Source organism: Dunckerocampus dactyliophorus, chromosome 7 (genome assembly GCF_027744805.1).
Source record: "Dunckerocampus dactyliophorus isolate RoL2022-P2 chromosome 7, RoL_Ddac_1.1, whole genome shotgun sequence".
Taxonomy (NCBI): domain Eukaryota; kingdom Metazoa; phylum Chordata; class Actinopteri; order Syngnathiformes; family Syngnathidae; genus Dunckerocampus; species Dunckerocampus dactyliophorus.
Genome location: NC_072825.1, coordinates 31,238,157 through 31,265,919, shown reverse-complemented (window position 1 = coordinate 31,265,919; position 27,763 = coordinate 31,238,157). Strand labels below are relative to the sequence as shown.

Below are 27,763 nucleotides of genomic sequence, written 5' to 3'. Positions count from 1 at the left end.
AAGGCTCTGCTGCACTTCCAGTTTTTTTTACCCAGTTGGGAAAAGTGACAAGAATGGTTGTGTTTCAAGTGTGCATGCATGTCGGTCGTGTTCCGCTTCTTCCTCGTCACTACTTTTGAATGCGCTCACATTGTTCATTCTGTATTCTGAAATATTCCCACACTGGGACTGTTGTGTTCATCTTAGAAACCATCTCTTCTGTGCCTTCATTCATGTTAGCGTATGCATTCTCACGCTGCGAGCTTGCTGCTAGCACTCTGAGCACTCTGTATCCACTCCCTAGAAGTCCCGCCTCCACAAAGAGGCCGAATGAGAGGACACTTCACTCTCCGTTCATTCCACGATAGAAACAATAAGCTCAGACAGATGCAAAGTGAACCCTCTTGTCACCCAGCTTGTGTGCTACACAGACAAAGATTTTTTTTGATTATGATCGATTATCGTGACAAGCCTAGAGACCATCCTGTGTGTTTGTTGTACGTGTTCCAATTGTTGTTTGGTTATCAATGAAGTGAGGTTCCCCAAGCAGGCAAAGTTAACAGAATCATCATGCTAGGTCAGCCTATTCGGTGAAGAAAAACTAAATGATCAAACTTAGTCTCCCATCTCTGTAGCTGACAGGCGGATAGTTGGTTGGTTTATTTCAAGATGTGTAGCGAAGCCTGCTTTGTGTCCCCTTTTTTAAATTTACATAGCTGTCCTCTGTGAAATGATGGGTGTACGTACACGAGGTGTACCCCTCTAAGTAGGGCCGAGTCACAGGCGCTATCATGTCCACGAGGAAGGAGGTGTTTCCCTTAAGCATCTTGGGAAAGCCGCAACTTCAAAAGCGAGTGATTGTGTGCCTTTTTAAAGTGGAGCCAACAAGTGAGGTAGTTGATAGATTTTTAACATGTTTGGTGCTAAACAGGCTCTCGGAACATATATTGCTGTTAGAACAGGGGTGGTCAAAGTGCGGCCCGCAGGCCATTTTAGTTGTTATTGGCCCGCGGCACATTAAAAAATATATAATTTACCAAGAAATCTTGAAAAAAAAACCCAGCAAAACTGGAAAAATAAGCAACAATTTTGCAAGAATAAAGTCCAAATATTAAGAGGAAAAAGTTGTAATCTAACAGGAAAAAGTCATCATTTTACGTTCATTTTACGAGTTCGTTCATCCCGAGATGTATGTTCAATCTGTAGTGAAGCAATTGTCTGGAAGCCCAGCACTGGACTTCAGTCCATCCCATGGGAGAAGGAAGAAGTCTTGAACTAAAAAGTGCAGACTCTATTATGCTGTTCTTGGGTCCCACCCTCGCAGGGGTGGTACCGCTCCACTACGTGGATCAGTGGTGTGTGGCTACGTGTCAGCATCTAACTGGTTCTGGCTCATGTCAGTCGAGGGAATGAGTGTGTGCCTTCTACACGTGCATGCTGATAAGGTTTAAGCAACCTGTCTGCATAAAGTTCAAGCAACAGTACACTTGGATTGTTTAATTCTACAGTGCGTCTATTGTTTAATTTTAGCCATCTCTAACATAATATTATGAGATGTAATAAAAAAGATGGCATTTTTATCAAGAAACAAACCAAACAACAAATAAAGTTGTCATTTGTGGAAAATTTAAAGCGTGGAGGCAATTCAAATCCTCTCGATACTCCATCAAACGCTCATCTGGTGCACCACTTCACTTTACTACACCACAAAGTGTGCTCCGTGTGACTCAGCAGGTGTTCCCCAAGGGAACCCCCCTGCAGAGATTCAAGCTGCAGCTGCCCCCCAGCCATGTCATGTAGCCGAAGTGTACACCTAGAATCCTTATATGGCAGTGGAATGACTTTGCTTCAGGCATTCTGTCACATGTAGTCGTGAACAAGCCTTATCATTTTGATTAAAAACATGTTCTCAAACAGGTTTGGAAGACATGATATTGTGTCAGGTGTTGCAACATTCCTATATGTTAGCATGACAGTCTTATAAAGATGTTTGCTATCAAATGGTTATGATGTATGCATCTATGAGTCTTTCTACTGTAGAGAGCGTTTGCACCACTGCTGTCAAAAGTGCAGCCTGTGGGCCTTTGGGATATTGTAAAAATGAAAAAAATTCACTATTAATGAAATATTGTATTAGATTTATGCTCATTTGCTTGGCAAAGTGGCCCCCATGTAGCATCCCCCGCTGGAAAAAGTTTGGACACCCCTGGCCAACACAATCGGTCATGATTATTGGTTACATGTTGGGGGTTTTTCCACTACAAATTAGCGGTGAGATTAAAATGTGATGAGATTTCTCGTTTGGAGAAAAATGTCTCAGGGAGACAGAAGCCAATCAAAAGTGGACAAGTAGAGCAAAAAGCCATGATGTAAATAGAAAAAGCTAAAATGTTGATCCTAAAAACAAATTAAAAACATAAAGATTTGTCTTTAAATATGTGTATAGTATTGGCGTCACAAGGTCGAGATGGTACACGACATTGGGTCTACAAGATGAAATTTTAACCTTACTTTAAGGGTAAGTATGATGAAAAAATATATGACAATATATTGCAGTCTACTAATATAATTTCTACTACGTTGCACTCTGCTGCACTCTGTGTGTATGCTAGTTAGCGGCCCCGCCTCCACCCACCGAGACAAAGAGACTGTATGACTGACAACAGGGCTCACTCTGTTCATGCTGTTGTTGTATGGGGAAAAACTCGCCAAGGTGCTGAAAACGACACAGAGTGAACTCTCCCTGCCTGTTTGGAGGCGAGAGACGAGGAAAACCGACTCGCATGCACATGGCAATGTATTGATTATCCACTACATTTTCATTTATTGTGTGATGAATTTATTATCATAACAGGCCTAGTGCCCACGAGACACTTTTTTTTCTGAATGAGAAATCTTGTCATGTTTTAATCTCACAAGATCTTGTGACAGCCGTAATGTATTTGTTTTTTTGAATACATTATTAATATCAAAGGACAGCTGGACAGCCCTTGACATAAATAGACAAAGATGAGTAGATAAGACAAAACAGTGAGCTAGTGCATTCTTAAAGTTGGGACTATTAACGCTGACACCCCTGTTGAAGAGCCAGCATTTCAAGAAATGCTGCAAATGTTCGACAGACGGTATCAATTAGAGAGAATCTCAGGCCACCCCACGATTCGATGCGATTACGATTCAGAGGCCTGCGATGCGATGATGAAACGATTAGCGCTGCATCTCGATGCATTATTTTTTTATGACCAATAGTTTGCCAATTTTTTAATGCAGAATTTTTTTTCTATGTCATTTCTTTTTACTCACTGTGTGCTACTAAAACAAAGCATATTTGTAATGACCCACAATGAAAATGAACATGAAACAGATGAACTGACTTCCATGATCTTAGAATCGTTGGAAGGTTCCATCTACCAACATATTTGCCATTGCACACAACCAGCAGGAAGAGTCAAGTGCACCAGTAGCAGCATGTATACAATGAACAAACTTCAGCATATTCTGAGTAACCAACATAACAAATCCGCCATTATTCACAAATAAATAATAGACTTCTGAATTCAAACTAAAATCCTGAGCGTAGAATCTCTGACAAAATAATATTTTTGCTGGATAGCAAAACAAAACACAGCTTTCATACAAAATGTAGATTTCTGTACAAGCGGCGCTCATACAAGAATAATGCTTACAGACATCAGTATATTAGGAATAACCAAAAAAAACTAGGCTGCCCTTATTCACAATTGCAGTGTCGGTGAAATAACGTTGGATCTCGGTTCAAAACGGTTTCAAAGTGCGCAACAAAGCACGAAAGTCCTGCTTCTCAACATTATTATTGATTTATTATCATAACAGTGCTTGATTTTGTCTCAAAACATGTTGACAACAATATTGTTTAGCGTCTATTTGTGGGACAATAAACATTTCAAAACACACCTGCACGGTTTTGTGACGGGGTTAAACAAAAAGCTTGTTTGTCCAGTCATTTTTTAAATTGTACTTTTCTTAAAATGAATGTTCAAATCTCGCCTCAGCTCATTCTCGTGGACCCAATCTCGTCCCGTGAGGTGCGTGCCTGGTGATGGTCACACCCCTACCAGAAATGAATTGCAGTTGTCATTAGATAAAAATACTTTGGTATCTTGGGTTGAATGTGTGCTCGTTTCTAACTGTGCCGTTGTCACACACAACCTTTGACAACTTGATCCAGTTTGCATTGTCTTCTACAGCGTGCAGAGTCTGAATTTTTGCTTCGCCCTGTGCTGCAGGCTGTAACGTCCGATTACTGAAATGATTTGGTTTCTCCATTTGTCACACCTCAGTGTGCCGTCCCTGTTTATACGCACCATCTCCACTGCCATTATTGGCCGTGTGGCTCCCAAAACACAAGATGGTGCTTGTGCTCCTTTCAGCGCGGGTAAATGTTTGGCTTTTCCGGTTGACCTGATACGTCACATATAAACAAAGCATTTTGGCCAGCGATGCCAGGTCACTTGTTAAAAGTGACTCTGGGCTTCTTCTTTTTTTTTTAGACATTTCTTGTAAGATCCCAAGTTCCCTGTTTTTTTGTAAAGTCACAAATTGCCTAGTTTTCTTTTGGTTTTGGGCTTGTTTTTTGTAAAGTCGCTCACAAATTCTCAAGTTCTCTATTTGGGCTGTTTTTTTTTTCTTTTCCTGTTGGTTTTCGGGTTTCTTTTTTATAAAGTCAGTCAAAAATTGCCAATTATTTTTTTTTGTTTGGGCTTGTTTTTTGTAAAGTTGCTCACAAATTCCCATGGTTCTCTGTTTTGGGCTTGTTTTTGTAAAATTCTCAAGTTCTTTGTTTGGGCTGTTTTTTTTCTTTCCCTGTTTGTTTTTTGTAAATCGCTCACATAATTCTCAAGTTGTCTGTTGGTTTGGGCTTGTTTTTTGTGAAGTTGCTCACATATTGCAAAGTTTTCTGTGTTTTTGCTAGGCCTGTGAGGATAATCGATTAATTGAACAATTGAAAGGAAACAAGGTTGATGATGAGGGTTGCTTGCTACATTGCAAAAAAAAAGCAATCTTTCAATTGAAAAGCCAACATTTTGAGAAATTTTAGAAATAGTTGATAGACAGTATAAATTGTCTTGGAGTGTTTTTTACTGAACAGAGACAGGGTCCAGGCAGCTAATGTGGCTCACACAGGTACACTATACTTGAGTACCATCTAGTGGTTGAAATGTGAATTACACCTCATGACAATAATTATAATGAAAAAATTGTATCAGAAATGTCAATAAAATCGATTATCGCCAATAATTATCGACCAGCAAAATTTGTGATCGTGACAGGCCTAGTCTTTGGCCTTGTTTTTTTGCTGAGTTCCTTTTTGTTTGGGCTTGTTTTTTGTTCCAAGTTAGGCTAATGAAATGATTGACTGCTGCTCAGAAAGGGAGTATCATGCGTGACAACAAGATGGGGAAAAATGACACTAAAAAAACCAAAAGCGAAGACAGCATACATGGCTGGAGAACTACGCCCTACCAGAACCAGGTCTTACTGCAGTGTTCTCTGGCTGTTTAAGGATGGAGTTCAGCCAGCTCATAAATCACAAGTGCTCTTCTAGTCAGCCTAGTGATTTACTTAGAACACAATGAGTCATCCAGACACATATACCATTCTCCTGAGTTTAGGTTTTCTAACAAGTCTAATTATAGGCACAGTACAAGGGTTGCTATGACCTAGTCTAAAAGCATCAAGAAGACTCATAATAGGCCACGTTCCACAAATTCACAATTTCCCTGTTGGTTTGGGCTTGTTTTTTGTAAAGTTCCTCACAAATTCTCAAGTTCTCTGTTGGTTTGGGCATGTTTTTTTGTTTCCCTTTTGGTTTTGTGCTTGTTTTTTGTAAAGTCCCTCACAAATTCCCATGTTTCCTATGCTTTTGGGCTTGACTTTTGTAAAATTGCTCACAAATTCTCAAGTTCCCTGTTATTTTGGGCTTGTTTTTTGTTTGTCTTGGTTTTGGGCTAATTTTTTTTGGTGACGTCGCTCACAAATTCCCAAGTTCCCTGTTGTTTTGGGCTTGTTATCAGAGAGTTGGTTGCTTATTTCTCTCACGAGACCTGGCAACACTGTCTCCGTGTCTTGGCAGGAAAATGTGCATGAGAAGGACATCTACGAGCACATTGTGCTATCAGCAATGACTCAGTTGAACATTTAGCAATTTCTACACAATCATGACCCACTTGCCCCAATTAATTGGGGGTTACATCCCTCCATGGAGGCTTGCGTGTGTGCACAACGCAGGTTGCACACACAATTAGTTTCCAATTATGGTGTTTACATGCGTGTTTTAAAAGCTAGTTTTACGGCAATTCATGCAGTAATTATTATTATTTTTTGAAGTGCATGTAAACCTACTGACTGTTAGCATTCATGTTGTCATCCTTTGCGGTTGGAGTGGAATTGCAACCACCGACCAGTTTGAGGGTCTGACCAAAGAGTTGAAACAAGGAGACTGCACGCTGGAATTTCCTCCTGATTCCAAAATCACATAACTGGCGTGTTAGCACGTCGTCAGACCTGGTTAGCTAGCTAGGCGAGATGTCGACATCTCGCAGCTTTTAAAAGTCCAAATAACTGCTGTAACTAGTAGTTACCTACAGTATGTATCTTGATGACTTACCTTGATCTAGTTTTCAGGGACGATTGATTAAGCATTTGGCCATTTGTGGTCTGTGGCTGTTTGTGTTTTTTTTTTATTGGGCTGCGGCACATTGTGAAATTAAAATTTAACAAGAAAACAGAAATTTTACTAGTGTAATATTAAATTGTTAAGAGAAAAAAAGTTATTAAGAAGAAAAAGTTTTAATTTTGCGAGAATAACGGAAAAGTAATGTCATTTTAGTCGCATAAAATTGAAATATTAAAGAAAAAGACGTTATTTTATTCAAAGTTGTAATATTATGGCAAAAAGTAAACAATGAATGGAGTTGTCATTTTTGGAAAATTAGGTTGTGGAATAAGTTGTAATGTTACGAGAATAATGTCACAAGATGTTACAAGTTGCAAAAAAAAAACAGCAGAAATGGGGTCAAAATCAAAATGAGAATAAAATCAAAATATTATGGGAATAAAGTTTTAATATTATGAGAATAAAGTCAGTATTATGGGAGAAAAGCCAAAATATTAGAATAGAGTCAAAATTAGGGATGAGCCGGATACTCGCTCCATTTTTGCCAAGTACGAGCCTGAAAGGAGTACAGCTCGTCATTGTGCGTAATCATTATGTATCATTTGCTCATTAAGAGCAAAGTTGATACTAATAGCTTTGTCACCTATATGACAAAGCTGAAGTGCACTCTTTTCTTGAAATAAATATAACTAATATAACTATCATATTTACAAAATATCCAAGTGGCAAAGTTGCATCCTTTCATTTTTCACTCTGTGGCCCTCAGTGGAAAAAGTTTGGACACCCCTGGCGTTGATAATGCCTATATTTGTGTTTGTGTGTACGTCTGTACGTAGCTATCCATGGAGAGCTCTATCTATGTCACCGTATGTCTAAGCTATGGCTTGATCTCTCTCTAGATCAAGTTGAGTTGGCACCCTCACCAGGTGATTTTTGCACACAGGCGGGCCCATCCACATCACTTTCCCGTCGGGACTCACCCTCGCTGAGGTGCAGCGGAAGAATCCGCTTGTGGTGCGCGGCGGACGCTACCGGCCGCCCGACTGCGAGGCGAGGCACCGCACGGCCATCATCATCCCTCACCGGCACCGCGAGCACCACCTCAGGTTCCTGCTCTACTACCTGCATCCTTTCCTGCAGCGCCAGCAGCTCAACTACGGCATCTACGTCATCCACCAGGTCAGACATTTACTCTGTTGATGTCTAATGCTGGCTTGGTACATTGACGCGGGAAGGCCAAAAGCAATATGGAGTCATCGTCCACTTTGCTTTGTGTAGTCTTTGCTAGAAAGCTCCTATTAACGCCTCTAATCAGTTAACCCATTAGTCACCAGGTGCATGGTCTACAAAAGCATATCACTGTCGGGGGTCTCTAAATAGCTTGGCTGTAGGCAGCCTCCTGCTATGGTCTTGTATTAACTACACAAGATGGCAGTAGCTGCATTTGAAGTATGATGAGTGGCCAACATCCAGCAGCTTCATAAAGCGGTTGGTGTAACTTGAGCCTCTCACGATAATCAGAAATCATGCTAGAAAAGTGGGACGGCAATGAGACTGAAAAGAGAGCGACAAGCAGTCATCAATTGACGCCACATTTTACAGGCAATTTTTCACTGTCACAGTAATAAGACAGTCCGTCAATATGGGATTGTCACGATAATCAATAAACCGCACAGTAAATAAAAAGGAACTGGATCATTTTGCCGGCCTCGATAAATTGACATGCGCATGCGTGTTGGTTTTCCTCCTCTCTCTCTCTCTCAACCAAACAGGCTGGATGATAAGAGTGCTCTGTGCATCTGTCTCAACACCTTAGCGCGTTGGTTCTATAGCGGAATGAACGGAGCGAGTGAACCCTCCTGTCAGTCATTGTCTCTTTGCCCCAGGGTCCGCTGGGGGGTGCACACACACAGTGGTGCAACTGAGGAATAAAGCGGCGTTTGCACTTGCACGCATTTTGCCTCGGCATTGTCCCGCAACCTGCGGTGATGATGCGTGTCATTTGCTTATGCATTTATGGGCACACCTGAAAGCATGAAGGGGGGTATTCTGTGAAGCGAATTTAGTGGGTTAGCAAGGTGTGTTGAGTGGAAAGCCGGACCTGCGTGTTCAGCGAAGGAAGTTCTCTTAAAGCAGTTCTATCACCATGGTAACGGGACCAGGTTATGTCCAGGCTTTCAGCTTAAAATGGGCTATGGAAGTGCCACTGTTGAACTAATTCGGAGATGGTATCACCACTTATTGAGAACCTACGAGGTTCCTGAGGGGACATGGAGGAAAAAAATGGAAAAAAAGAGCATTCCTTGATGATGTTATCCATACATAAGCGAGATAGATTTTCAGATGAGGGAATATGCTACACATGCTCACACGAGCACCAGGAATAAAATGCAATGTGAAGTGCTACTAATTAGGCCAATGTTAGCAGACGCAGATGTCACCGCGGTGGTCACAACAAGATACAACAAGCTCCAATGTTTTTTTTGTTTTTTTTTTAATGACTGAGTGTTAAAATGTCAAAGTTGATAAATGAAAAGACTAATAGGGTATAGTTAGTATAATAAATCAGTGTCACTCTGTTGGTGGCGACAGCGTTGCTTTTAGTGGTCATAATCTTTTGGAAACTCCTCATAATGCTCTATAATAATTACGTACTCATTTTTTTATGAAATACACCGTCTGGAATCGCTTCACTTCTCAGCGGAAGTAGAATAATATGACGTCAAACGCCCCCTTTCATGTGAACGCGTACTCAGCACAAAAAATAACAGACTTGACAAGGTAAGTTGACCAGGTTAGGTTTTGTCGAGTTGCATCGTTAGCACAAAGCCTGGGTTTGTTGAGCCCCGAAGATTAGTTTGCGCACTGTTTACACATTAATTACTCACTTGGCACGCATTTCATGACCACAAAGTGCGCATTGGCGCGAACTGACCACACTCCCACACAACTTTTTCACACCTTTATCAAGTCGTGTTTACATCTAAAGCATCATCTTGGAGATGAATAAAGTATCTATGTATCTTGTCACCGTCACTTCCTACACCCGTGAAGCAGGCCTGGCATGATTTGGTCCCACTGCATCCTGCCTGATGCCACACAACAGCAGGCATCACCCCTACAGCTTCATTAATTCATGTTCCTGTTGAGGAATTATACCCAATGTTCATTATTTATTCAAGTACAGACATTTGACAGTCTATTTTATTTAGTGTTTTTATTGTGTGTGTGTGTGTGTGTGTTTTAGTTGTTTTTGGTTGTGCTTTTTATTGAAGTGCAATTTTTGCTCTTGGGTTTTTTTGAAATCTTTTTGCTTGTTTGTTTTATTTTATTTAAAAGCGCTTGACATTCCATTTATAATGTGAAATACAAGTTTGTGTATATGCATTATTATGCCATTATTATTATTATTATTATTACATGAATGAAAAAATGGTCTCAAAATAATGGCGTCTTTAATTTTACCCTGGCGGTGCACCACAATGAGGCCTTTCATGATAATCGATAAATGGATTAATCGAACAATAAAAAAAAGGTCTAATTATGATGCCCTGAATAAATGGACATGTGCGTGTGTGTTTCATCTGCTCGTCTCTCTGTGCCACACAGGCTGGATGACAAGAGGGTTCACTCTGCATGTGTCTGTGCGCATCGGCTCTATAGTGGAATGAATGGAGAGAGTGAACCCTCCTTTCATTCAGCCTCTTTGTGGAGGCGCGGCTACTAGTGACTGGATACAGAGTGCGAGCAGTTAGCCTCGTGAGGCAGCACACGCCAACACGAATAAAAGCACAGAAGTGTGGGAATATTTTGGTTTTCAGCAGGATGAACAAGCTGAGCGCATGAACACCGTTGACCGACACGGACAGTTTTGCCAACTGGGGGGAAAAAAAACTACTGATGGAGGCGACTGAAAAATCCCCCGCAGCAAATGTACATGTTATAGACCCTGTGTATAACAGTCACCTGTCCAACGTGGCCAGCGGCCACCCATTTTGTCTCCCTTGGTCAATATCTGACCGCATATAGCGGCCAAATTACCGACTCAAGTAGAAGCTTCATGCACGAAAAAGTTTAGTTTTTCAATCAGTGAAGCCGTCGTGTGTATACTTTAATTACTGAGTCCTAGCTCAGTCACAATCATTCACAAGATCCACACAAACTGTCAGTTGTTCCACATAAAAAAGCCATCTTCTTTTGAGCTTGCTATTTCCTGGTCAAACATGTAACTTTAAGAGCATTTGCACCAAAACATTACCGCAAATTAGGCTGGGAACAGGACGTGCTCCCAGCGACGCTACAATAAAAAAAAACATATTAGCATGCATGCGGCAGCGGGAGCAAAACTGAGTTGGGTTGTACTTAATTGAAGTATTTTAGAATGCACTCACGTTATTTTTCATCAATCCTCATCCACAAATCCATCAAAGTCCTCATCTTCTGTATTCAACACAAACAAAGCCGTCTTCTTTTCCGTTCGCTACTAGTCTGTTAACTTGTCAGTGTTATTCAGCTCCGAAGCAAAGAAGGAAACTTCTCCTGTTGCTTCTGCCAACTTTATTTATTGAACGCGGCCACCAGACAGCAGCTCAGAACACACACACATCTCTCAGCATCGTCTCTCCTTCCTGCTTGCCCACAAGGCAAAGGTTAAACAAGCCCCACTACATAGCTGTCCAGCCAATGCCTGTAAGAAATGACACCGTTTATTTCCTGGTGTGCACTGGTCAATACTGTAATGCCGCTTGTTGTGGGGAAGGAGAGACTCACGTCGCCGATGCACTTTAATGGCTTTATTAACAGCGGAGAACACTGCAGGACTTTACATCCACGCCAACATAAACACACTTCCCAACTCTCTCCAAACTCACAGCTAGCACTGAGCCTAGCTCTCCTGCTCGGGACGCCCACCGTCACTTCCCGTCACTTCCTGATGAACTAAAGCTGTAATGACACTCTGCCGTATAAAAAGTAAAATATTAAAAACAAGCGTAAGACATTACTAGCACAGCTTTGTTCTGTGGGTCGTGGATATATTCTATCAGTTATTATTAAGCCTGTAGCTTCCTTTTAGTAAGTAAAAACCTTGGCTATGATTGCACTACATTGTCATGTAGACCTACAAAGTACACTTGGAAGAACAAGAGGTGAATAAATGTATTGCAACTGATGTGAATCTGATGAGGGGTAGGATTAAATAAGCTTTGCTTCTTCCTACTCCTTTTTGGACATGCAAAATTGTGAATTGTACTATGTGATGTGCTACTGTTTGACTCATATGCATGTTCAGGATTAAAACCATGAACCATGATAATAACAAGCCTAGTAGTGCTGTACAACTTCTATCCGCAGTCCGCAGTGCCCTCTACTGGTCAACATTATTTTTATTATTATTTTCCCTTTTTTTCTTTTTTTTTTTTCCTCTACTGGTCAACATTCAAACTGGACGCCAACCTGTCTATAGCGGCCACTTTTGCAGACTCCCTCTAGTGGCCGCTATAGACAAGTTTGACTGTATAAACAAAACCGTGTAAAATGATTTGCACTCGCATACATTTTATGCCATACAACCTGGTTGATCGCGAACGTCTTTCACTGTCAACCACTTGGAACTCGGCCAACAAGATACAAACAGACAACTTCTGGCTCATACAGCTACACTATACTTGAGTGCCATCTAGTGGTTCAAATGGGAATTACACCTCATGTGAACAATTGATGCCCTCAAAAAATGTTTTAAATTATATCGATTATCGACGATAATTTGTAGCACAATTATCAACCAGCAAAATTTATTATCATGACAGTCTGAGGCACAATCGGTTACATGCAGCGGAAACCCTGCAATCCAAATAGGTCTAATATAAAAATTAGAAAGCTACTCATTTAGCAATACAATGGAACCTCTGTTTGTGTTATTAATGCGTCCCAAAAGGTCAGACAGAGAGCAATTTTCCTAATAGGAAATAATGTCAATCCAATGAATCCCCTCCAGACATCCATAAATATGAACACAAAACACATTTTATAGATAATGATTACGGTTTTACATGCAGAACACAGAATGAAATAATCGTAAATGATGATTGAAATGGATAAACGAACATTTAACATCACTTTTACCTTTTTTATTGAAGATTCTTGAAAACGCAGTGCGCTTGAACACCTCGTCAGTGCAGGGTGCACAGTGCTTAATGAGTGTCGACAAGATGGCCGCCGTGGAGCAGTCACACAGGTTGGCAGGTCCTGTGTGTTTGCCACAAAAGCGCTTGAAAAGCCCTAAAGGACGATGGCTTTTGCCATCATCTTATTTGTTACTTGTTTTTATAGCTCTCTATTTGTTGCTGTGCCTAACATTTCCACGAAAAAAGGATGACCAAGTCATTTATCCAGTAAAGGTGAGCCAACATCTCTTCACAAGAATACTGGATGAGGGCCATGCTAGGCCGCTCCCTGGTAAACATGAACTGTCTCAGTCTTCTAAACCACTTTCGGGAGTTGCACACCTTCTGGTCATCCTGCTTCTTGCTGGTGATGTTGAAACAAATCCAGGACCATTACAGCAGAACATAAACCATCGGGATGCTAGGCTACATCCACTGTTAATGGAGCTATTCCAACTCCTTCCTGGACCCTGGGTTACTTCCACTGCTACCCAGGCTGCTTTTGTTGCTACCTGGATCTCACCATCTAATACTAACAAGGCCCCAAGCATGGGTAGCTGGGCTCCAGCCACAGCCAGCTGGGCTTCAACCATTGCTAGCCGGGCTTAAGCCACTGTCTGCTGAGCCTCAACCATCGCAGGCCAGGCTTCAGCCACAGCCAGCTGGGCCTCAACCCTTGCTAGCCGGGTTTCAACCACAGCTAGCTGGGCCTCAACCACCGCTAGACGGGCCTAAACCACAGCCAGCTGGGGCTCAACCATCGCTAGCTGGGCCTCAACCACAGCCAGCTGGGGCTCAACCATCGCTAGCTGGGCCTCAACCACAGCCAGCTGGGGCTCAACCATCGCTAGCTGGGCCTCAACCAAAGCCAGCTGGGCCTCAACCATCGCTAGCCGGACCTCAACCACAGCTAATCGGGCTCCAACCACTGCTAGCCAGGCTTCAACCACCGACAGCTGGGCCACAACCGATCAACAACAACAGCAGCATACAGGCCACCGATGAACAGTCGCTGCTGTCTTCTTGCAGTGGGGGTGTGCCGAGGCTCCGGAGTGGGCTAGCAGCTCCAGGGAAGCTAAGAACACCAGGTAGGCTAACAACAACAACAGTAGCATCCAGGCCACCGCTGAACAGGTTGAACAGTATGGACACACACTCACACAATAAAAATAAATGTGGGGTAATTAACAGGGCAATCCACATGAATCGGACATGGAAAGTCTTTCAGACGGTTAACAACTCTAGATTAATCTGGGACTCAAAAGCAAAACCAAAGGGTATATTGGGTGGTCACCTTAATATATGCAGCTTAAGATCAAAAAGTGAGCAGATCATAATTTGGTACTTATATCTAGGAAATTAAGTAATAGGCGAAATTTTACACTTTCTGGCAGTAAAGATTTCATTGGTATCCCAAGAAATAAACAGGAAGCTTTCAAAACAGCCATAACAAACCTGAACTGGGACAATCTACTTTCAGACAATGATGTGGAAATAATTAGTCAGAATTTTATAGAGAACATACAAAGCAAAATCAAGGAATTCACAGTCAGAACTAAACGCAAAAGCCAGAAGCAGTCTCTCCCATGGCTGACTGACAATGTCAAACTAATCAAACTCAAAACAAATGAAGGACAGAGATACCGCTTTAAAAGTAGCCATAAAAACTAAACTGAGCCATGACAGGCAGATATTTACTATACTGAGGAACAGAGTGATTAGACAAATGAGAAAAGCTAAAGCAGATTTCTTTATTTCTATTATTGAAAACTGCCACGGCAACTCGAAAAGCATCTGGACTCAAATAAATAAACTAACTGGTCAAAATCATACTTTTACGAAAGAAATTGAATTTAAAGTTAATGGTACCATCCTACAAAACCCAACCGATGTGGCTGAGACATTCAATCATTACTTTGTTGAGTCGGTTGCGGACATAGCTCGGAGTTTCCCAGTTCAATATAATGAGTGTACTACTAGTACTGTCATAGCAAACAGAAATGAGCCACGGTTTGTTTTTAAACCTGTGTCAAGAACTGAAGTCACAAAAGTGATAACATCTCTCAAGACATCCAGAGCAAAGGATGTGTATGGGATGGACACATTCATACTTAAAGAAGTTAGTGAGTCAATAGCTGGTCCATTAACACACATTATTAACGCTTCACCAAGTCAGGGGATATTTCCAGAAGCGTGGAAACTTGCTGCCGTTGTTCCAGTTTTTAAAGGAGGGGATCCTTTCCTCACTTCAAACTACCGGCCTATCAGCATGTTACCCACTGTCTCAAAAGTTTTAGAAAAATTGGTTGCCAAACAAACCATTGACCACCTCAACAATAGCACTTTCGCACTGCATCCAATGCAATTTGGGTTCAGAGCGAACCACTCTACAGAAACTGCCACTTGCTACTTTGTTGAAAAAATCAAGTCACCCATGGACCGGGGAGGGGGGGCAGTGGGTGCTGTCTTCCTAGACCTGCGGAAAGCATTTGATACTGTTAATCACTCTATACTGTATTACAGTCATACCTCTCGTCTCGCTTTCAGTTGGTTAAAAATCATAACCATAATTCCAATGTCTTAGGGTTATCAACTGGTGTCCCGCAAGGCTCAGTACTAGGCCCACTTCTATTCAGCATGTACGTTAATGATCTCCCTTTTGTGTGTGAGTCATGTGACATCTTGATGTATGCTGATGACACAGTAATCCGAGGTCATGGGAAGACGGCAGGGGAGGTTGAGACTAAGCTAACTGATGCAATGGTGAGAATTACATCCTGTTTAAATCAACGTTGTTTGCAGTTAAATGTTACAAAAACGGTCTGTATGTTTTTTTCAAGGATGAGCAGTTCAAACATGAATCTGGTAATTTCTGTCTCTAGTGAGAGGCTCCAGGTTGTTACAGAATTTAAATATCTAGGACTACACATTGACTCGAATCTCAGCTTCAAAAATCACATAAAGAAAGTCTGCAATAAGGTAAAGTTTAGAATGTCAAATTTTAGATTTATCAGAGACTCTCTATCAATTGAAGCAGCCAAGATATACTTCTTCTCTATGATTATCTCTCACATCACATACTGTCTGATAAGTTGGTCTAATGCACACTCCACTGTAATGAAACTACTCCAATCATTATATAAACAAGCACTTAAAACACTGGATAAAAAACCTTTCAGATACCACCATTGCCATATTTTGAAGAAGTATAAATTGCTGAGCTGGGAAAATCTCATCAAATACAAAAACATCTGCCTAGTATATAATATCTTGCACGGTTTGGCTCCTCCTCCACTGTCTGCTTTCATAAAATTTCGGTCCTCCGCTACCAGGGCCACCAGAGGTGCCACTAAAAAAGATTGCACAATCCCAATCAGGAAAACTACATTTAGCCAGGCTGTATTCTCATTTAGAGCATCCCATCAATGGAATACAGTACCACAATCAGTCAGAGAATCTTCATCATATCACTCTTTTAAACTCAATGCTAAGAATTGGCTTGTTGAATGGCAAAGATGTGTGCACAAGCAGTATCACTGGTACTATCCATTATTTTACCAGTGTCAGGTAGTGAACAAATTAAATGTAGATGGTAAGGTAGCCAATATGGCTGGCTTGGCGGTGTTTGTATTATAATTTTTCATTTTGGTTTTATTAATTTTATTATATAACTTGTACTGTGGGGATATGTAATGCTGACTGTATTTCTGTCTATGTCTGTTGTGTATGGTGTCTTTTTTGTTGTTTTGTTTTGTTGGGTCTATTACCATCTGGCAAAGGGACTGCCGATGAAAATTAGCCTTTCAGCTAACTCGGGTACATTTACTTTCTGTAAAGAAATGTTGATTAATGTACACTGTCCCTTTTTAAAAATAAAGAATTTGAAAAATAAGAGGAAAAACTGTGTTGTTGATCGTTCCGTGTGCATTCTATCAACACAAACCACTCACTGGTCATCATCTGTCTTTAGTGTGTTCCGGATGCAAGGCAGGATATAATAATAGTTTTATTCAATGTATTATGCTTGTGCAGGCTGGAAACTACACCTTCAACAGGGCCAAGCTGATGAATGCTGGTTTCCGCGAGGCCATGCGAGAGGAGGACTGGGATTGTCTCTTTTTCCACGACGTGGACCTCATTCCCGAGGACGACCGCAACACTTACGTGTGCGACTCCAACCCCAAGCATGCCGCCGTCGCCATGGACAAGTTTGGCTACAAGTGTGTGGTCTCTCACCCTGCAAATTTGCGCAACCTGAGCACATTGTTGACTCGACAATACCTTTTTACCCTGCAGGCTTCCGTACAATTTGTACTTTGGAGGAGTGTCGGCTCTCATGCCGCTCCACTACCTGAAGATGAACGGCTTTCCCAACAACTACTGGGGCTGGGGTGGCGAGGACGATGACATTGGGATCAGGTGAGACCTGTTGACAAATGTGATGCTCCTCCACATTTGCGGTGACGCTCTCCTGTCTTCTCAGAGTGTCTTTGGCGGGAATGTACATCACGCGTCCGTCCCTGAAGGTGGGACGCTACAAGATGATCAAGCACAAACTGGACAAAGGCAACGATGTCAACCCTAAGAGGTACACTGCTTTCTTTGCAGGCCTTTCAGGGAAAAGTGCACTTTTTTTGGAATTTTGCCCATCATCCATACTTCTTTCTACGTCGTTCTCTTTTCTGTGCATTCTAAAGATACAACAGCAGCTAAAAAAGGCAGCTAATTAACTCATTCAAAGACAACCCCTTCAGTAGTGGACATTTTAGATGTTTTGGACTGATCTTTCAAGGCACACAGAATATTGTGTTGTATGGTTATATAACCATGGAACCTACCAAAAGAAACATTACACTCCCATCTTTCATCAGAAAAAAAGTTTTTCTACCTTTTTGCATTCTTTAGTAATCAGCAGTAGAACAGAGGTAAGTTTCAGGAAAATATCAGTTCCTGACTAGAAAAGGGAGAAAACCAGCTTCATTTCAAGCATAACTTTCACTTTGACACTAATATTGTTTGCTTTTGTGACAGCTCAAATATCTAAACAACTATACCAACATAAACAACACAAAAAAGTCTTGTTTTACATCCAAATAACAATTTATTTACAAATATGACACCATCAACTATTTACAATTTTCACATTGCGAACTAAACTGTGTGCGCATGCGTTAAAATTTCCCTACAATGCGTAACCTTCTGCATGCTACACGTCGTCCTTGCTGTGGTGTGATTTTTTTAAATTTTTTTCCCCATCTATGATCCCTGCCGAGCTCTTATCAAGTGCACTTCTGCCACCTTGTGGCCCTTTTTATGGCTTAGAATTGCTCCGAAATTGACATGCATTAGTGGAGAGTTTCGTCACCTCTTTTTTTAAAATTTCTTTTGTTTTTCCTCTCGTGCAAAAAAACGTAAAAGACGTATAAATACAGTACATTGTTGGAATCAGGCATTTGGGTTTATAAAAATGTGTAACTACAGTACGTCTTTGGTATTGAGTGAGTTAATGCACGTCATGGGACACCCATATTCCACCTACAAATTCCTCTATTAAAACACCTCCAAAAATCTCCAACAAGGTTTTATGGTTTTCTATCCATGCTGTGAGCATGTAGTAACTAACAGGTACGCTCATGATAACATGTCATACTTGAAGTGTTTTGGGAACTTCCTTCCTGGGTGCATTGATTTCACATAGCAACATAGAAAGGAACGCTACACCTCGCGTCAAAAACAAAAACACAGCGGCGGCAGCTCCAATATGTAGCAGTACCTTTCGCTAGTGGCCTGAGGCATTGTGAGCGAGAGTGCGGTGAAGCTGGTCGCTAGCTGACTAGTAGCTAGCCGGTGTGGTGTGGCGAGGTATCACTACGCCAGTAACGTAGTTCTTGGGTGTTCAAGAGAGTTTTATTCAAGAGAGTTTTATTGTCATGTGCATAGTACAACAGCAGTTATACCATGCAATGAAAATCTTATTCTGTTCATTCTCCCAAGAAAAGAAAGAAAACAAATGAAAGAATAAGAACATAAGAAACATAAACACATAAACATATATACCAATAAATTAAGCAACAACAACAGAAGAGACATTAATACAAGTAAATAATATAAATAAATAAATAAATAAAGTGCTATGAGTGTGTGCGTGTGTTGCGTGCGGCGTGTGCGAGTGCTTCGTTGAGGAGCCTGATGGCCTGTGGGTAAAAGCTGTTTGCCAGCCTTGTGGTCCTGGACTTCAAACTCCTGTAGCGTCTGCCTGACGGTAGGAGTGTGAATAATGAGTGTTGTGGATGTGTGCTGTCCTTGATGAGGTTGTGTGTTCTTCGTAGGACTCTAGTTTTATAAATGTCTTGCAGTGAGGGGAGGGCTGCCCCAACAATGTTCTGTGAGGTCTTGATCACCCGCTGGAGTGCCTTCCTATCACGTGTTGTACAGTTACCGTACCAAACAGTGATGGAGGCGGTAAGGACACTTTCCATAGTGCATCTGTAGAAGCAACTCAGGATTGTGGTGGACATGCCAAATTTCCTCAGTCTTCTCAGGAAGTACAGTCTCCTTTGGGACTTCTTCATCATTTGTTGGGTGTTGTGAGACCAGGTGAGGTCCTCGCTGATGTGTGTGCCAAGGAACTTGAAGGTTTTCACCCTCTCCACCTCAGTCTCATCAATAAACAGGGGTCTATGCGGCTCCTTTTCCCTTGTTCTTGGGTCGATGATCATCTCTTTAGTCTTATCTGTATTGAGAAGGAGATTGTTATCACGACACCAAGCTATGAGGTCCGCCACCTCTCTTCTGTATGATGTTTCAACACCACCAGTGATCAGGCCGATGACTGTAGTGTCATCTGCAAATTTAATGATGCTGGTGTTGTTCTGGGAGGCCACGCAATCGTAGGTGAAGAGCGTGTAGAGGAGCGGACTCAGCACACACCCCTGTGGGGTCCCAGTGCTCACAATTCTTGAGCTGGATGTGCGGTTGTGGACTCTGACTGACTGGGGCCTGCCTGTGAGAAAGTTAAACACCCAGTTACAGAGGGAGGGAGACAGGCCAAGTGTGAGGAGCTTATTTGTGAGTTTGTGGGGGCTGACTGTATTAAAAGCAGAGCTATAGTCTATAAATAGCATTCTGACGTATGTGTCCTGGCCCTGTAGGTGAGAAAGGGCTGTGTGGATGGCAGTGTTGACTGCATCATCCGTGGACCGGTTCTGGCGATATGCAAACTGTAGAGGGTCCACAGTTGCCGCCGGGATGCTCTTTTTGATGTGGGTCATGACTAATCTTTCAAAGCACTTCATAACAATAGGAGTGAGTGCTATAGGGCGATAGTCATTCAAGCAGGTCACGTTGCTCTTCTTGGGTACGGGCACTATGGTGGTGGACTTAAAGCAGGTCGGTACAGATGCTTGTGCAAGCGACAGGTTAAATATGTCAGCAAGCACATCAGCTAGCTCTGATGAGCAAACCCGAAGTGCACGTCCTGAGATGTTATCTGGCCCTGCTGCTTTTCGTGGGTTTGTTTTGTTTAGAACCCTGCACACATCAGCTGATGTCACCATGAGAGGTGAGTCCTGTGTGCTCCCCAGGTTCAGCCACCCTCTCTGCTCATCAGGAGTTTGGGTGTCAAAGCGGGCATAGAACTCATTCAACTTATCAGGAAGTGTGGTTTGGCTGGACGTGGCTACGCTGCTCTGCTGTTGATAGTCTGTGATGTGCTGGAGCCCCGCCCACATGCGCCGAGGGTCTGAGGTGGAATAGTAGCCCTCCAGCTTCTGTCTGTACTGTCTTTTGGCCTCCCGTATGGACCTCCTCAGGTCATATCTGGCCTTTTTGTAGTCATCAGCGGTGCCCATGACAAATGCAGTCGAACGAGCACGTAGCTTAGCCCTTACACTGTTACAATGTTAATAACAATAACAATGTCCCTGTAGCTTGGTTAACATGCAGGTCACATTATGGAAATTGAGCCTTGTTGGAGGTTTTTTACAGAAGGCTTTATAGGTGGAATAAGATTCTTAGCTGCACCTTTTTATCTGTTTTTGTATCTTTTAGAATGCACGGAAAAGAGACGTGTGTGTTCCTGTCTCTCATAAGGGTTTGTGGGTAAGGGGCAAAAAATGTGCACTTTTCCTTGAAGAACAGTCATGGGAAGTGGTTGGAAATGAATCTTAGATGAGCAGCTGAGAAAAACATTTATGTGTGCGGTAACTGTAACATTAAAAAAAATGAATTTGCTAGCTACAAATGTACATTTGATATGCTAAACACAAGTAGCTAGCCAAAACACAAGTGATACATTATTAACTCATTCAATACCAAAGACGTTGTTACACATTTTTATAAACCCAAACGCCTGATCTCAACAACGTTACTTTTTTTTGCGCGAGAGGCAAAAAGAGGTGATGATGCAACTCTCACTAATGCATTTCACTTCAGCAGCAATTTTACTCTATAAAAACGGCCACCAGGTGGCAGAAGTGCATTAGATGAGAGCTCGGCAGAGATCATGTGGATGGAAGAAACACACATGACAGCAATGAGGAAGTGAGAGAGCGTGGGGGAGTGTGGCGTGCAGAAGGTTATGCATTGCAGTGATGATTTTAAGGCATGAAAACGTGCACGTGTGCACACACATAGTTCAGTTCCAAATGTGAAAATTGTAAATAGTTGATGGTGTTATATTTGTCAAACCTGTCTTAGCGGCCACTGACAAATCCCCCGCAGCAAATGCACATGTTATAGACCCTGTGTATAGCAGTCACCTGTCCAACGCGGCCAGCGGCCACCCATTTTGTCTCCCTTGGTCAATATCTGACCGCGTATAGCGACCAAAGTACCGACTTAAGTAGAAGCTTCATGCACGAAAAAGTTTAGTTTTTCAATCAATGAAGCCGTCGTGTGTAGACTTTAATTACTGAGTCCTAGCTCAGTCACAATCATTCACAAGATCCACACAAACTGTCAGTTGTTCCACATAAAAAAGCCGTCTTCTTTTGAGCTTGCTATTTCCTGGTCAAACATGTAACTTTAAGAGCATTTGCACCAAAACATTACCGCAAAGTAGGCTGGGAACAGGACGTGCTCCCAGCGACGCTACAATAAAAAAAACATACGCTAGCATGCACGCGGCAGCGGGAGCAAAACTGAGTTGGGTTGTATTTTATTGAAGTATTTTAGAATGTACTCACATTATTTTTCATCAATCCTCATCCACAAATCCATCAAAGTCCTCATCTTCTGCATTCCACACAAACAAAGCCGTCTTCTTTTCCGTTCGCTACTAGTCTGTTAACTTGTCAGTGTTATTCAGCTCCGAAGCAAAGAAGGAAACTTCTCCTGTTGCTTCTGCCAACTTTATTTATTGAACGCGGCCACCAGACAGCAGCTCAGAACACACACACATCTCTCAGCATCGTCTCTCCTTCCTGCTTGCCCACAAGGCAAAGGTTAAACAAGCCCCACTACATAGCTGTCCAGCCAATGCCTGTAAGAAATGACACCGTTTATTTCCTGGTGTGCACGGGTCAATACTGTAATGCCGCTTGTTGTGGGGAAGGAGAGACTCACGTCGCCGATGCACTTTAATGGCTTTATTAACAGCGGAGAACACTGCAGGACTTTACATCCACGCCAACATAAACACACTTCCCAACTCTCTCCAAACTCACAGCTAGCACTGAGCCTAGCTCTCCTGCTCGGGACGCCCACCGTCACTTCCCGTCACTTCCTGATGAACTAAAGCTGTAATGACACTCTGCCGTATAAAAAATAAAATATTAAAAACAAGCGTAAGACATTACTAGCACAGCTTTGTTCTGTGCGTTGTGGATAATAACAAGCCTAGTAGTGCTGTACAACTTTTATCTGCAGTCACACAGTGCCCTCTACTGGTCAACATTATTATTTTTTTCCCTTTTTTTCCTGTTTTTTCCCTCTACTAGTCAACATTCAAACTGGACGCCAACCTGTCTATAGAGGCCACCTGTCTATAGCGGCCACTTTTGCAGACTCCCTCTAGTGGCCCCAATAGACAAGTTTGACTGTATTATGAGAAACCAACTAAACAAAATAAAGTCATTTCTGAAAAATTAGGTTGGGGAAAAACTTCTAATATCACGGGCATAAAGTCATAATATTATGAGAAAAAAATGTACAAGAAGAACGTTAAAATAGCTTGATAGTTTCACTGTAGTTATTTTGACGTAAAGCAAGCCCTTTTCTTTGTGTCGTTTATGTGAATGAGTGAACCGCTGACGGCACACCGGCGAGTTTACAAAGCTTTTTATTGAAAGGAATCATTCAGGAACATTTGATTGCTATTTCAAAGTACTTGTGACACCAAAAAAAAGGTTGAAAAGAACAAAATGAAAGTACTCCTTTCATAAAACATTTTTGCTATGAAATCAGGGCTCCAAGACTGCAATTAAAAGACTTAAAAGACGTGTTTTTTATTGAGTTGTTACTTTCCCCTCTCCAACCCCTGCCTGGTCCAGGTTCAACATGCTGGCCAAGACGCGTCAGATGTGGAAGGAGGACGGGATGAACACGGCCGAGTACGAGGTTCTCTCCCGGGAGTACCTGCCCCTCTACACAAACATCACCGTCAACATCGGCACCGAGGCCGGCCTGCATCCGCCTCCTCAGACGGCGGCGCCACCGGCCCGCCCTGCCACGCAGGCCGCCTCTGCTGCCAAACCTGGAAAATAATCTCGCTTGCTTTTTTTGTTTCACATTTTGGCCTTACTTGCCCGCAGGATGTTTATTTTTTTGTTGTTGTTGTGAAGAATCCACTGCAACAAGGTGAGACTGCGCCACTCACTGCGAGCAGAAAGTGATACGGTATATTAGCTATACTATAGAGTATATATCAAATGATATTTTCAGCTAGCTGTCGCTGGCGGCTCTCCACTCAGCTTCCTGTGTCCTGGCGGATTCTTCTTCCAAGAAAAGTTGGACTCTATGAGTTTGTATATCGACAGCACCGCACTCGCTGCTCAAACCTCGTGATGCCTTAGAACCTCTTTTGCTCGTATCTTCCTTGGGGGTGTGTTATGTTTTTTTACTTTGTTTTTTTGGCTGGAGCGTGTCAAGCTGCTACACTCAACATCACAGTCGCCCTGCTGGAAATGACTGGAGCAGATGAACCAATCAGACATTTGCACCCACCAGAAATAGAAAACCTCAACTAGAAGAGTACCATAAATGCGATACGTGATAACGTGTCCTAAATGTCATTGTTGGGCCATTTTTCAACTTGATTAATTTTTGACCACATGGTGACTTATGAACAAGAATATCGTACAACACGGCAGCAACAAAACCAAGGTTGTAATTAAGAGTGCACAATAATTATGAGGGAATTATGACATCATACCGATTCAATTTGATAACATTACAAATATTTAAAAAAAACGCTCCAGCGAGGCGAGATTACCCGCACTGTGCAACAGCCTTTCATAACTTCCCCTGAGCTGACCTGTAAACAAATATTCACTTTCAGAGACATTTCACATGCTAGTTGTACCAAATGCTCCACCATGGGGGACCATTGACCACACCAACAACCTTATCAGCCACCTGAAACCCTTAAAGTGCAAAAGGTTTGCCAGAGACCTCAGAGCGTCTGCCTGAATACAGTGCACCTTGCTGGGCCACAGCAGGTGTCTCCTCTCGCTCTGTACTCTGCTTCTCCTGGTAGTAGTGATGTGGTGGCAGTAAAGTCATGACATTTCATTAGGACTAATCAATCAAATCCTAATTAGTTCCGGGCCTTCTTACCTCCAGGTGTACACAAACTACACTTCCGTCTAAATAAAAGAAATGGATATAAAAAAGTTGGAGGTTTTGATGTCATATGAGAAAGAAAAGATGATCTGCATCCACGTCGTGTAGTCTTACACTCAGACGCATTTGAAGCCAATCGCCAATGGCGTTTAATCACGTGAGCAGCGGGAGAAGGTTCACACACGGAGGAGACGTCAGCCCTTAATGAGGATCAAGTGACACATTTAACTGCAGTTTTCCTTCCATTTCAACACGGCCAACTTTTACAATCCAGCCTGAGCACATCTTGACTTGATTTTCTGGAAAGGTCACAAGATGGTGGCAAAATGTCTTTACTGCATAGTAGGGGTGTCGCCAGACACTCGTGGGTCTACAAGACAAAAGTACAACGGGAAAAAACCCCAACAATATATTGCAATCCATCCATTTTCTATCCTGCTTATCCTCACTCGGGTCGGGGGTATGCTGGAGCCTATCCCAGCTGACTTCAGGCGAGAGGCGGGGTACACCCTGGACTGGTGGCCAGCCAATGGCAGGGCATGGATAGACAAACAACCATTCTAATTGAATTTCTGCTATGTTACACGCTTCTGCACTCTGTGTGTATGCTAGCTGCCCCGCCTCCACCCACCTGTATGATTGACAAAACGTGCCAAGGTGCCAAAACTAGGGATGTACCGATCCACACTTTTTGGCATCCGGTCCGATTTTTATTTTTAATAGTCTTGCTGATCCAATCCAGTGCCGATTTATTTTTTTATTTTTATTTTTTTATCTTTTGTTACCAACCAAATTATTGCTGAATGTACTTTTTATTACCCAGCATGACCAACAATATTGTTTGGTTTTTGTAACAAACCTTTTAGTAAGGTCCCTAATCCAATAAAAGACCCAATAAAAGTCCATCCAATAAAAGATGAAATTGGAAAAAATGAGCGTGCAAAATACTTTTCGGGTAGGACTAATCATTTGACATGGTTATAGATCCATTTGTGGTGGGATTTAGAATATGACTTTTTTTTTTTTTTAAACAAACTCTCTTCAATGCAAGTCATAATTTATTGACCGTCCCTTGTATAAACAACCAGTGGTTACAGCGGCACTTCCCATGCGAGCTCCCTGCACCATGACGCAGCAGTCCGCACACAGTGACGGGGGTAAGTACCGCTGTAGCTACGGAGCCCAAAATCCGACATCCAACGTGAAACTAACTTCTCCACGGCATGGTGGTGTTGGTTTGAGGTGCATTGCCGCACCTACCGTGTTGGAGTGTGGCCTGGAGTTACCAACGTTATACAGCAACCGGATCATCTTGAAAATGCAGCCGATCGGGACATCCCTAGCTGAAAGCGATGCACAGAGTGAACCCCCTTCCTGCCTGTTTGGAGGCACGCATGCTCACGGCAATATACTGTATGTTGTGTGATGAATTCATTTATCAACCCAGGCCTCAGTGCCCACGAGACATGTTTTCTTCTGAAGGAGCAATCGTGTTTTAATCTCGCGAGATCTTGTGACACCCCTACAGTATATCTTTTTTTTATTATTATTACATTTTGACGTGCAAAAATGCATACTCTTTCTCGGCGCAGGCATATACGGAGTTGTAAATGTCAGTGATTTAGAATGTTCTAGATGACGGCAGTCATGACAACCACAACAATAAGAACGGTGGATAACACAACTTCTTCCTGTCTTTTGCCCTTTTCTTCAGCCAAAATGCAAAATGAGTTCTGGTTATGAATCATTCTGGGCTCTACTTTTTCATGTCAGGGTTTAAAAAAAAATATATATATATATATATATAATTAATTTGCCTTTTGTCTGAAGTATTTTTTTATTTTGATATGCTTTTAAGTCACGACTCCTCCCTCCCTTCCTTCCTGCCTTCCTTCCTTCTCTTCTTAAGATGCAGTAAATCTTTGTATTTTCTACCTGCAAAAGCCTGTTTTGCCTTCACCCTCACGTGTGGCTGCACTTCATCAGCGCACTTTGTGTGTAATCATCAGAAATAAGCCCCTCCCCACCATCGCCTCCACCGCCCCGGTTTGGCTGAAACCAAAGATGACTTCCCCTGTTTTGCAAGCGAGCTCGCGCTGTCGTGTGCTGCTGCTTGTTAGTTTTATTAGCGTGACTCCCGATGGATTGCTTTGGCCTTTGCAGGCTCCTGTTTCATCAGGACTTTGTTGTAAGATGAAGTGTACCACGCCTGCCTTGTACATACTCTACATGCGCTACATGCTCATGTATGCATGACAGTTTTTGTTTTTATTATTATTATTTGACAAGACGCCCTTGTGACACTGCAGGTTTAGTACTGGACCAGCTGCTGTTGGCTAGCTAGTCTCTCTCTGCCTTTGTGTGTGTGGGGGGGTGGTATTAAATTGAGTGGCCTTAAATTGAGTAATAATAAACTATTGCAAAGATTCTGTGGCACGGCTCTTTTTTTGTTTGTTTGTTTGTTTCAGTCATAAAAAGGTCACCTGTTGTGGCCTTTAATGACCTTTAGGCTTCAAAGCAACATTTCCTTGAGTCATGCACGTGCTTTCACTTGTCATCGTGCTGAATGCTGATCTGACGGTTATTCTCGGGGCATTCGATCGATTGCAACTGGACTGCTCAGGTTGTCTCAGAAGATGTTTGACCTCTCATCCGAGCAGGCTTCATGAGTTCACCACCGTTCTTTCATCCCTAAGAAGTCATTTAGCCTCTAACAAATAAACACGGCATAGCCACCTTGTTTGCAGACGGGTCCATGACCATCGTGACACCACCCAACCGTTCCTGTCTGGACATGATTGATTGGATCTCGGACTAGAGCTCTAGTCTGACTGGTGTGTGTCCCACCGAGTCTTTGAGCATGAACTGATGGAGCCTGCTCGCCTGGGGGCCGAAACGTCTTCTAAGACAACCCGTACAGTCCAGTTGGGATCGACTGAGTGCCCTGAGAATACAAAGACCCGGACTAATGAGAAGGTTAGTGATGTGCGGATTGATACTGAAATATCGAAACATCCGATACCGGCGCTTCGTGCTCTTAAATCGATTGTCAAATCAAAGTTTCGATACTTCAGTCGTTTGAGGTGAAGTTTGTCTGAAATGTTGAAGGGATGACCCATCGTAAACGGAGCCACGTGTCAATTGTCAGTTGTAATTCTTGCAGTACTTTAAATGGTTTCATTTG

At 42.4% G+C, this 27,763-nt stretch overlaps 1 protein-coding gene across 2 annotated transcripts in view; it reads left to right on the top strand.

The window, feature by feature from the left end:
* Nucleotides 1-27,003, top strand: part of si:dkey-199f5.8 (beta-1,4-galactosyltransferase 3) — a 41,415-nt gene extending 14,412 nt beyond the window's left edge. For both annotated transcript variants that reach the window (XM_054781466.1, XM_054781465.1), the window contains 5 exons: nt 7,578-7,813; nt 16,831-17,018; nt 17,095-17,217; nt 17,282-17,386; nt 23,289-27,003. In XM_054781466.1, the coding sequence (XP_054637441.1) occupies nt 7,578-7,813; nt 16,831-17,018; nt 17,095-17,217; nt 17,282-17,386; nt 23,289-23,502 (866 nt within the window). In that variant the 3' untranslated portion in view covers nt 23,503-27,003. The remainder of the gene's footprint in view (nt 1-7,577; nt 7,814-16,830; nt 17,019-17,094; nt 17,218-17,281; nt 17,387-23,288) is intronic.
* Nucleotides 27,004-27,763: the final 760 nt, after the last annotated feature.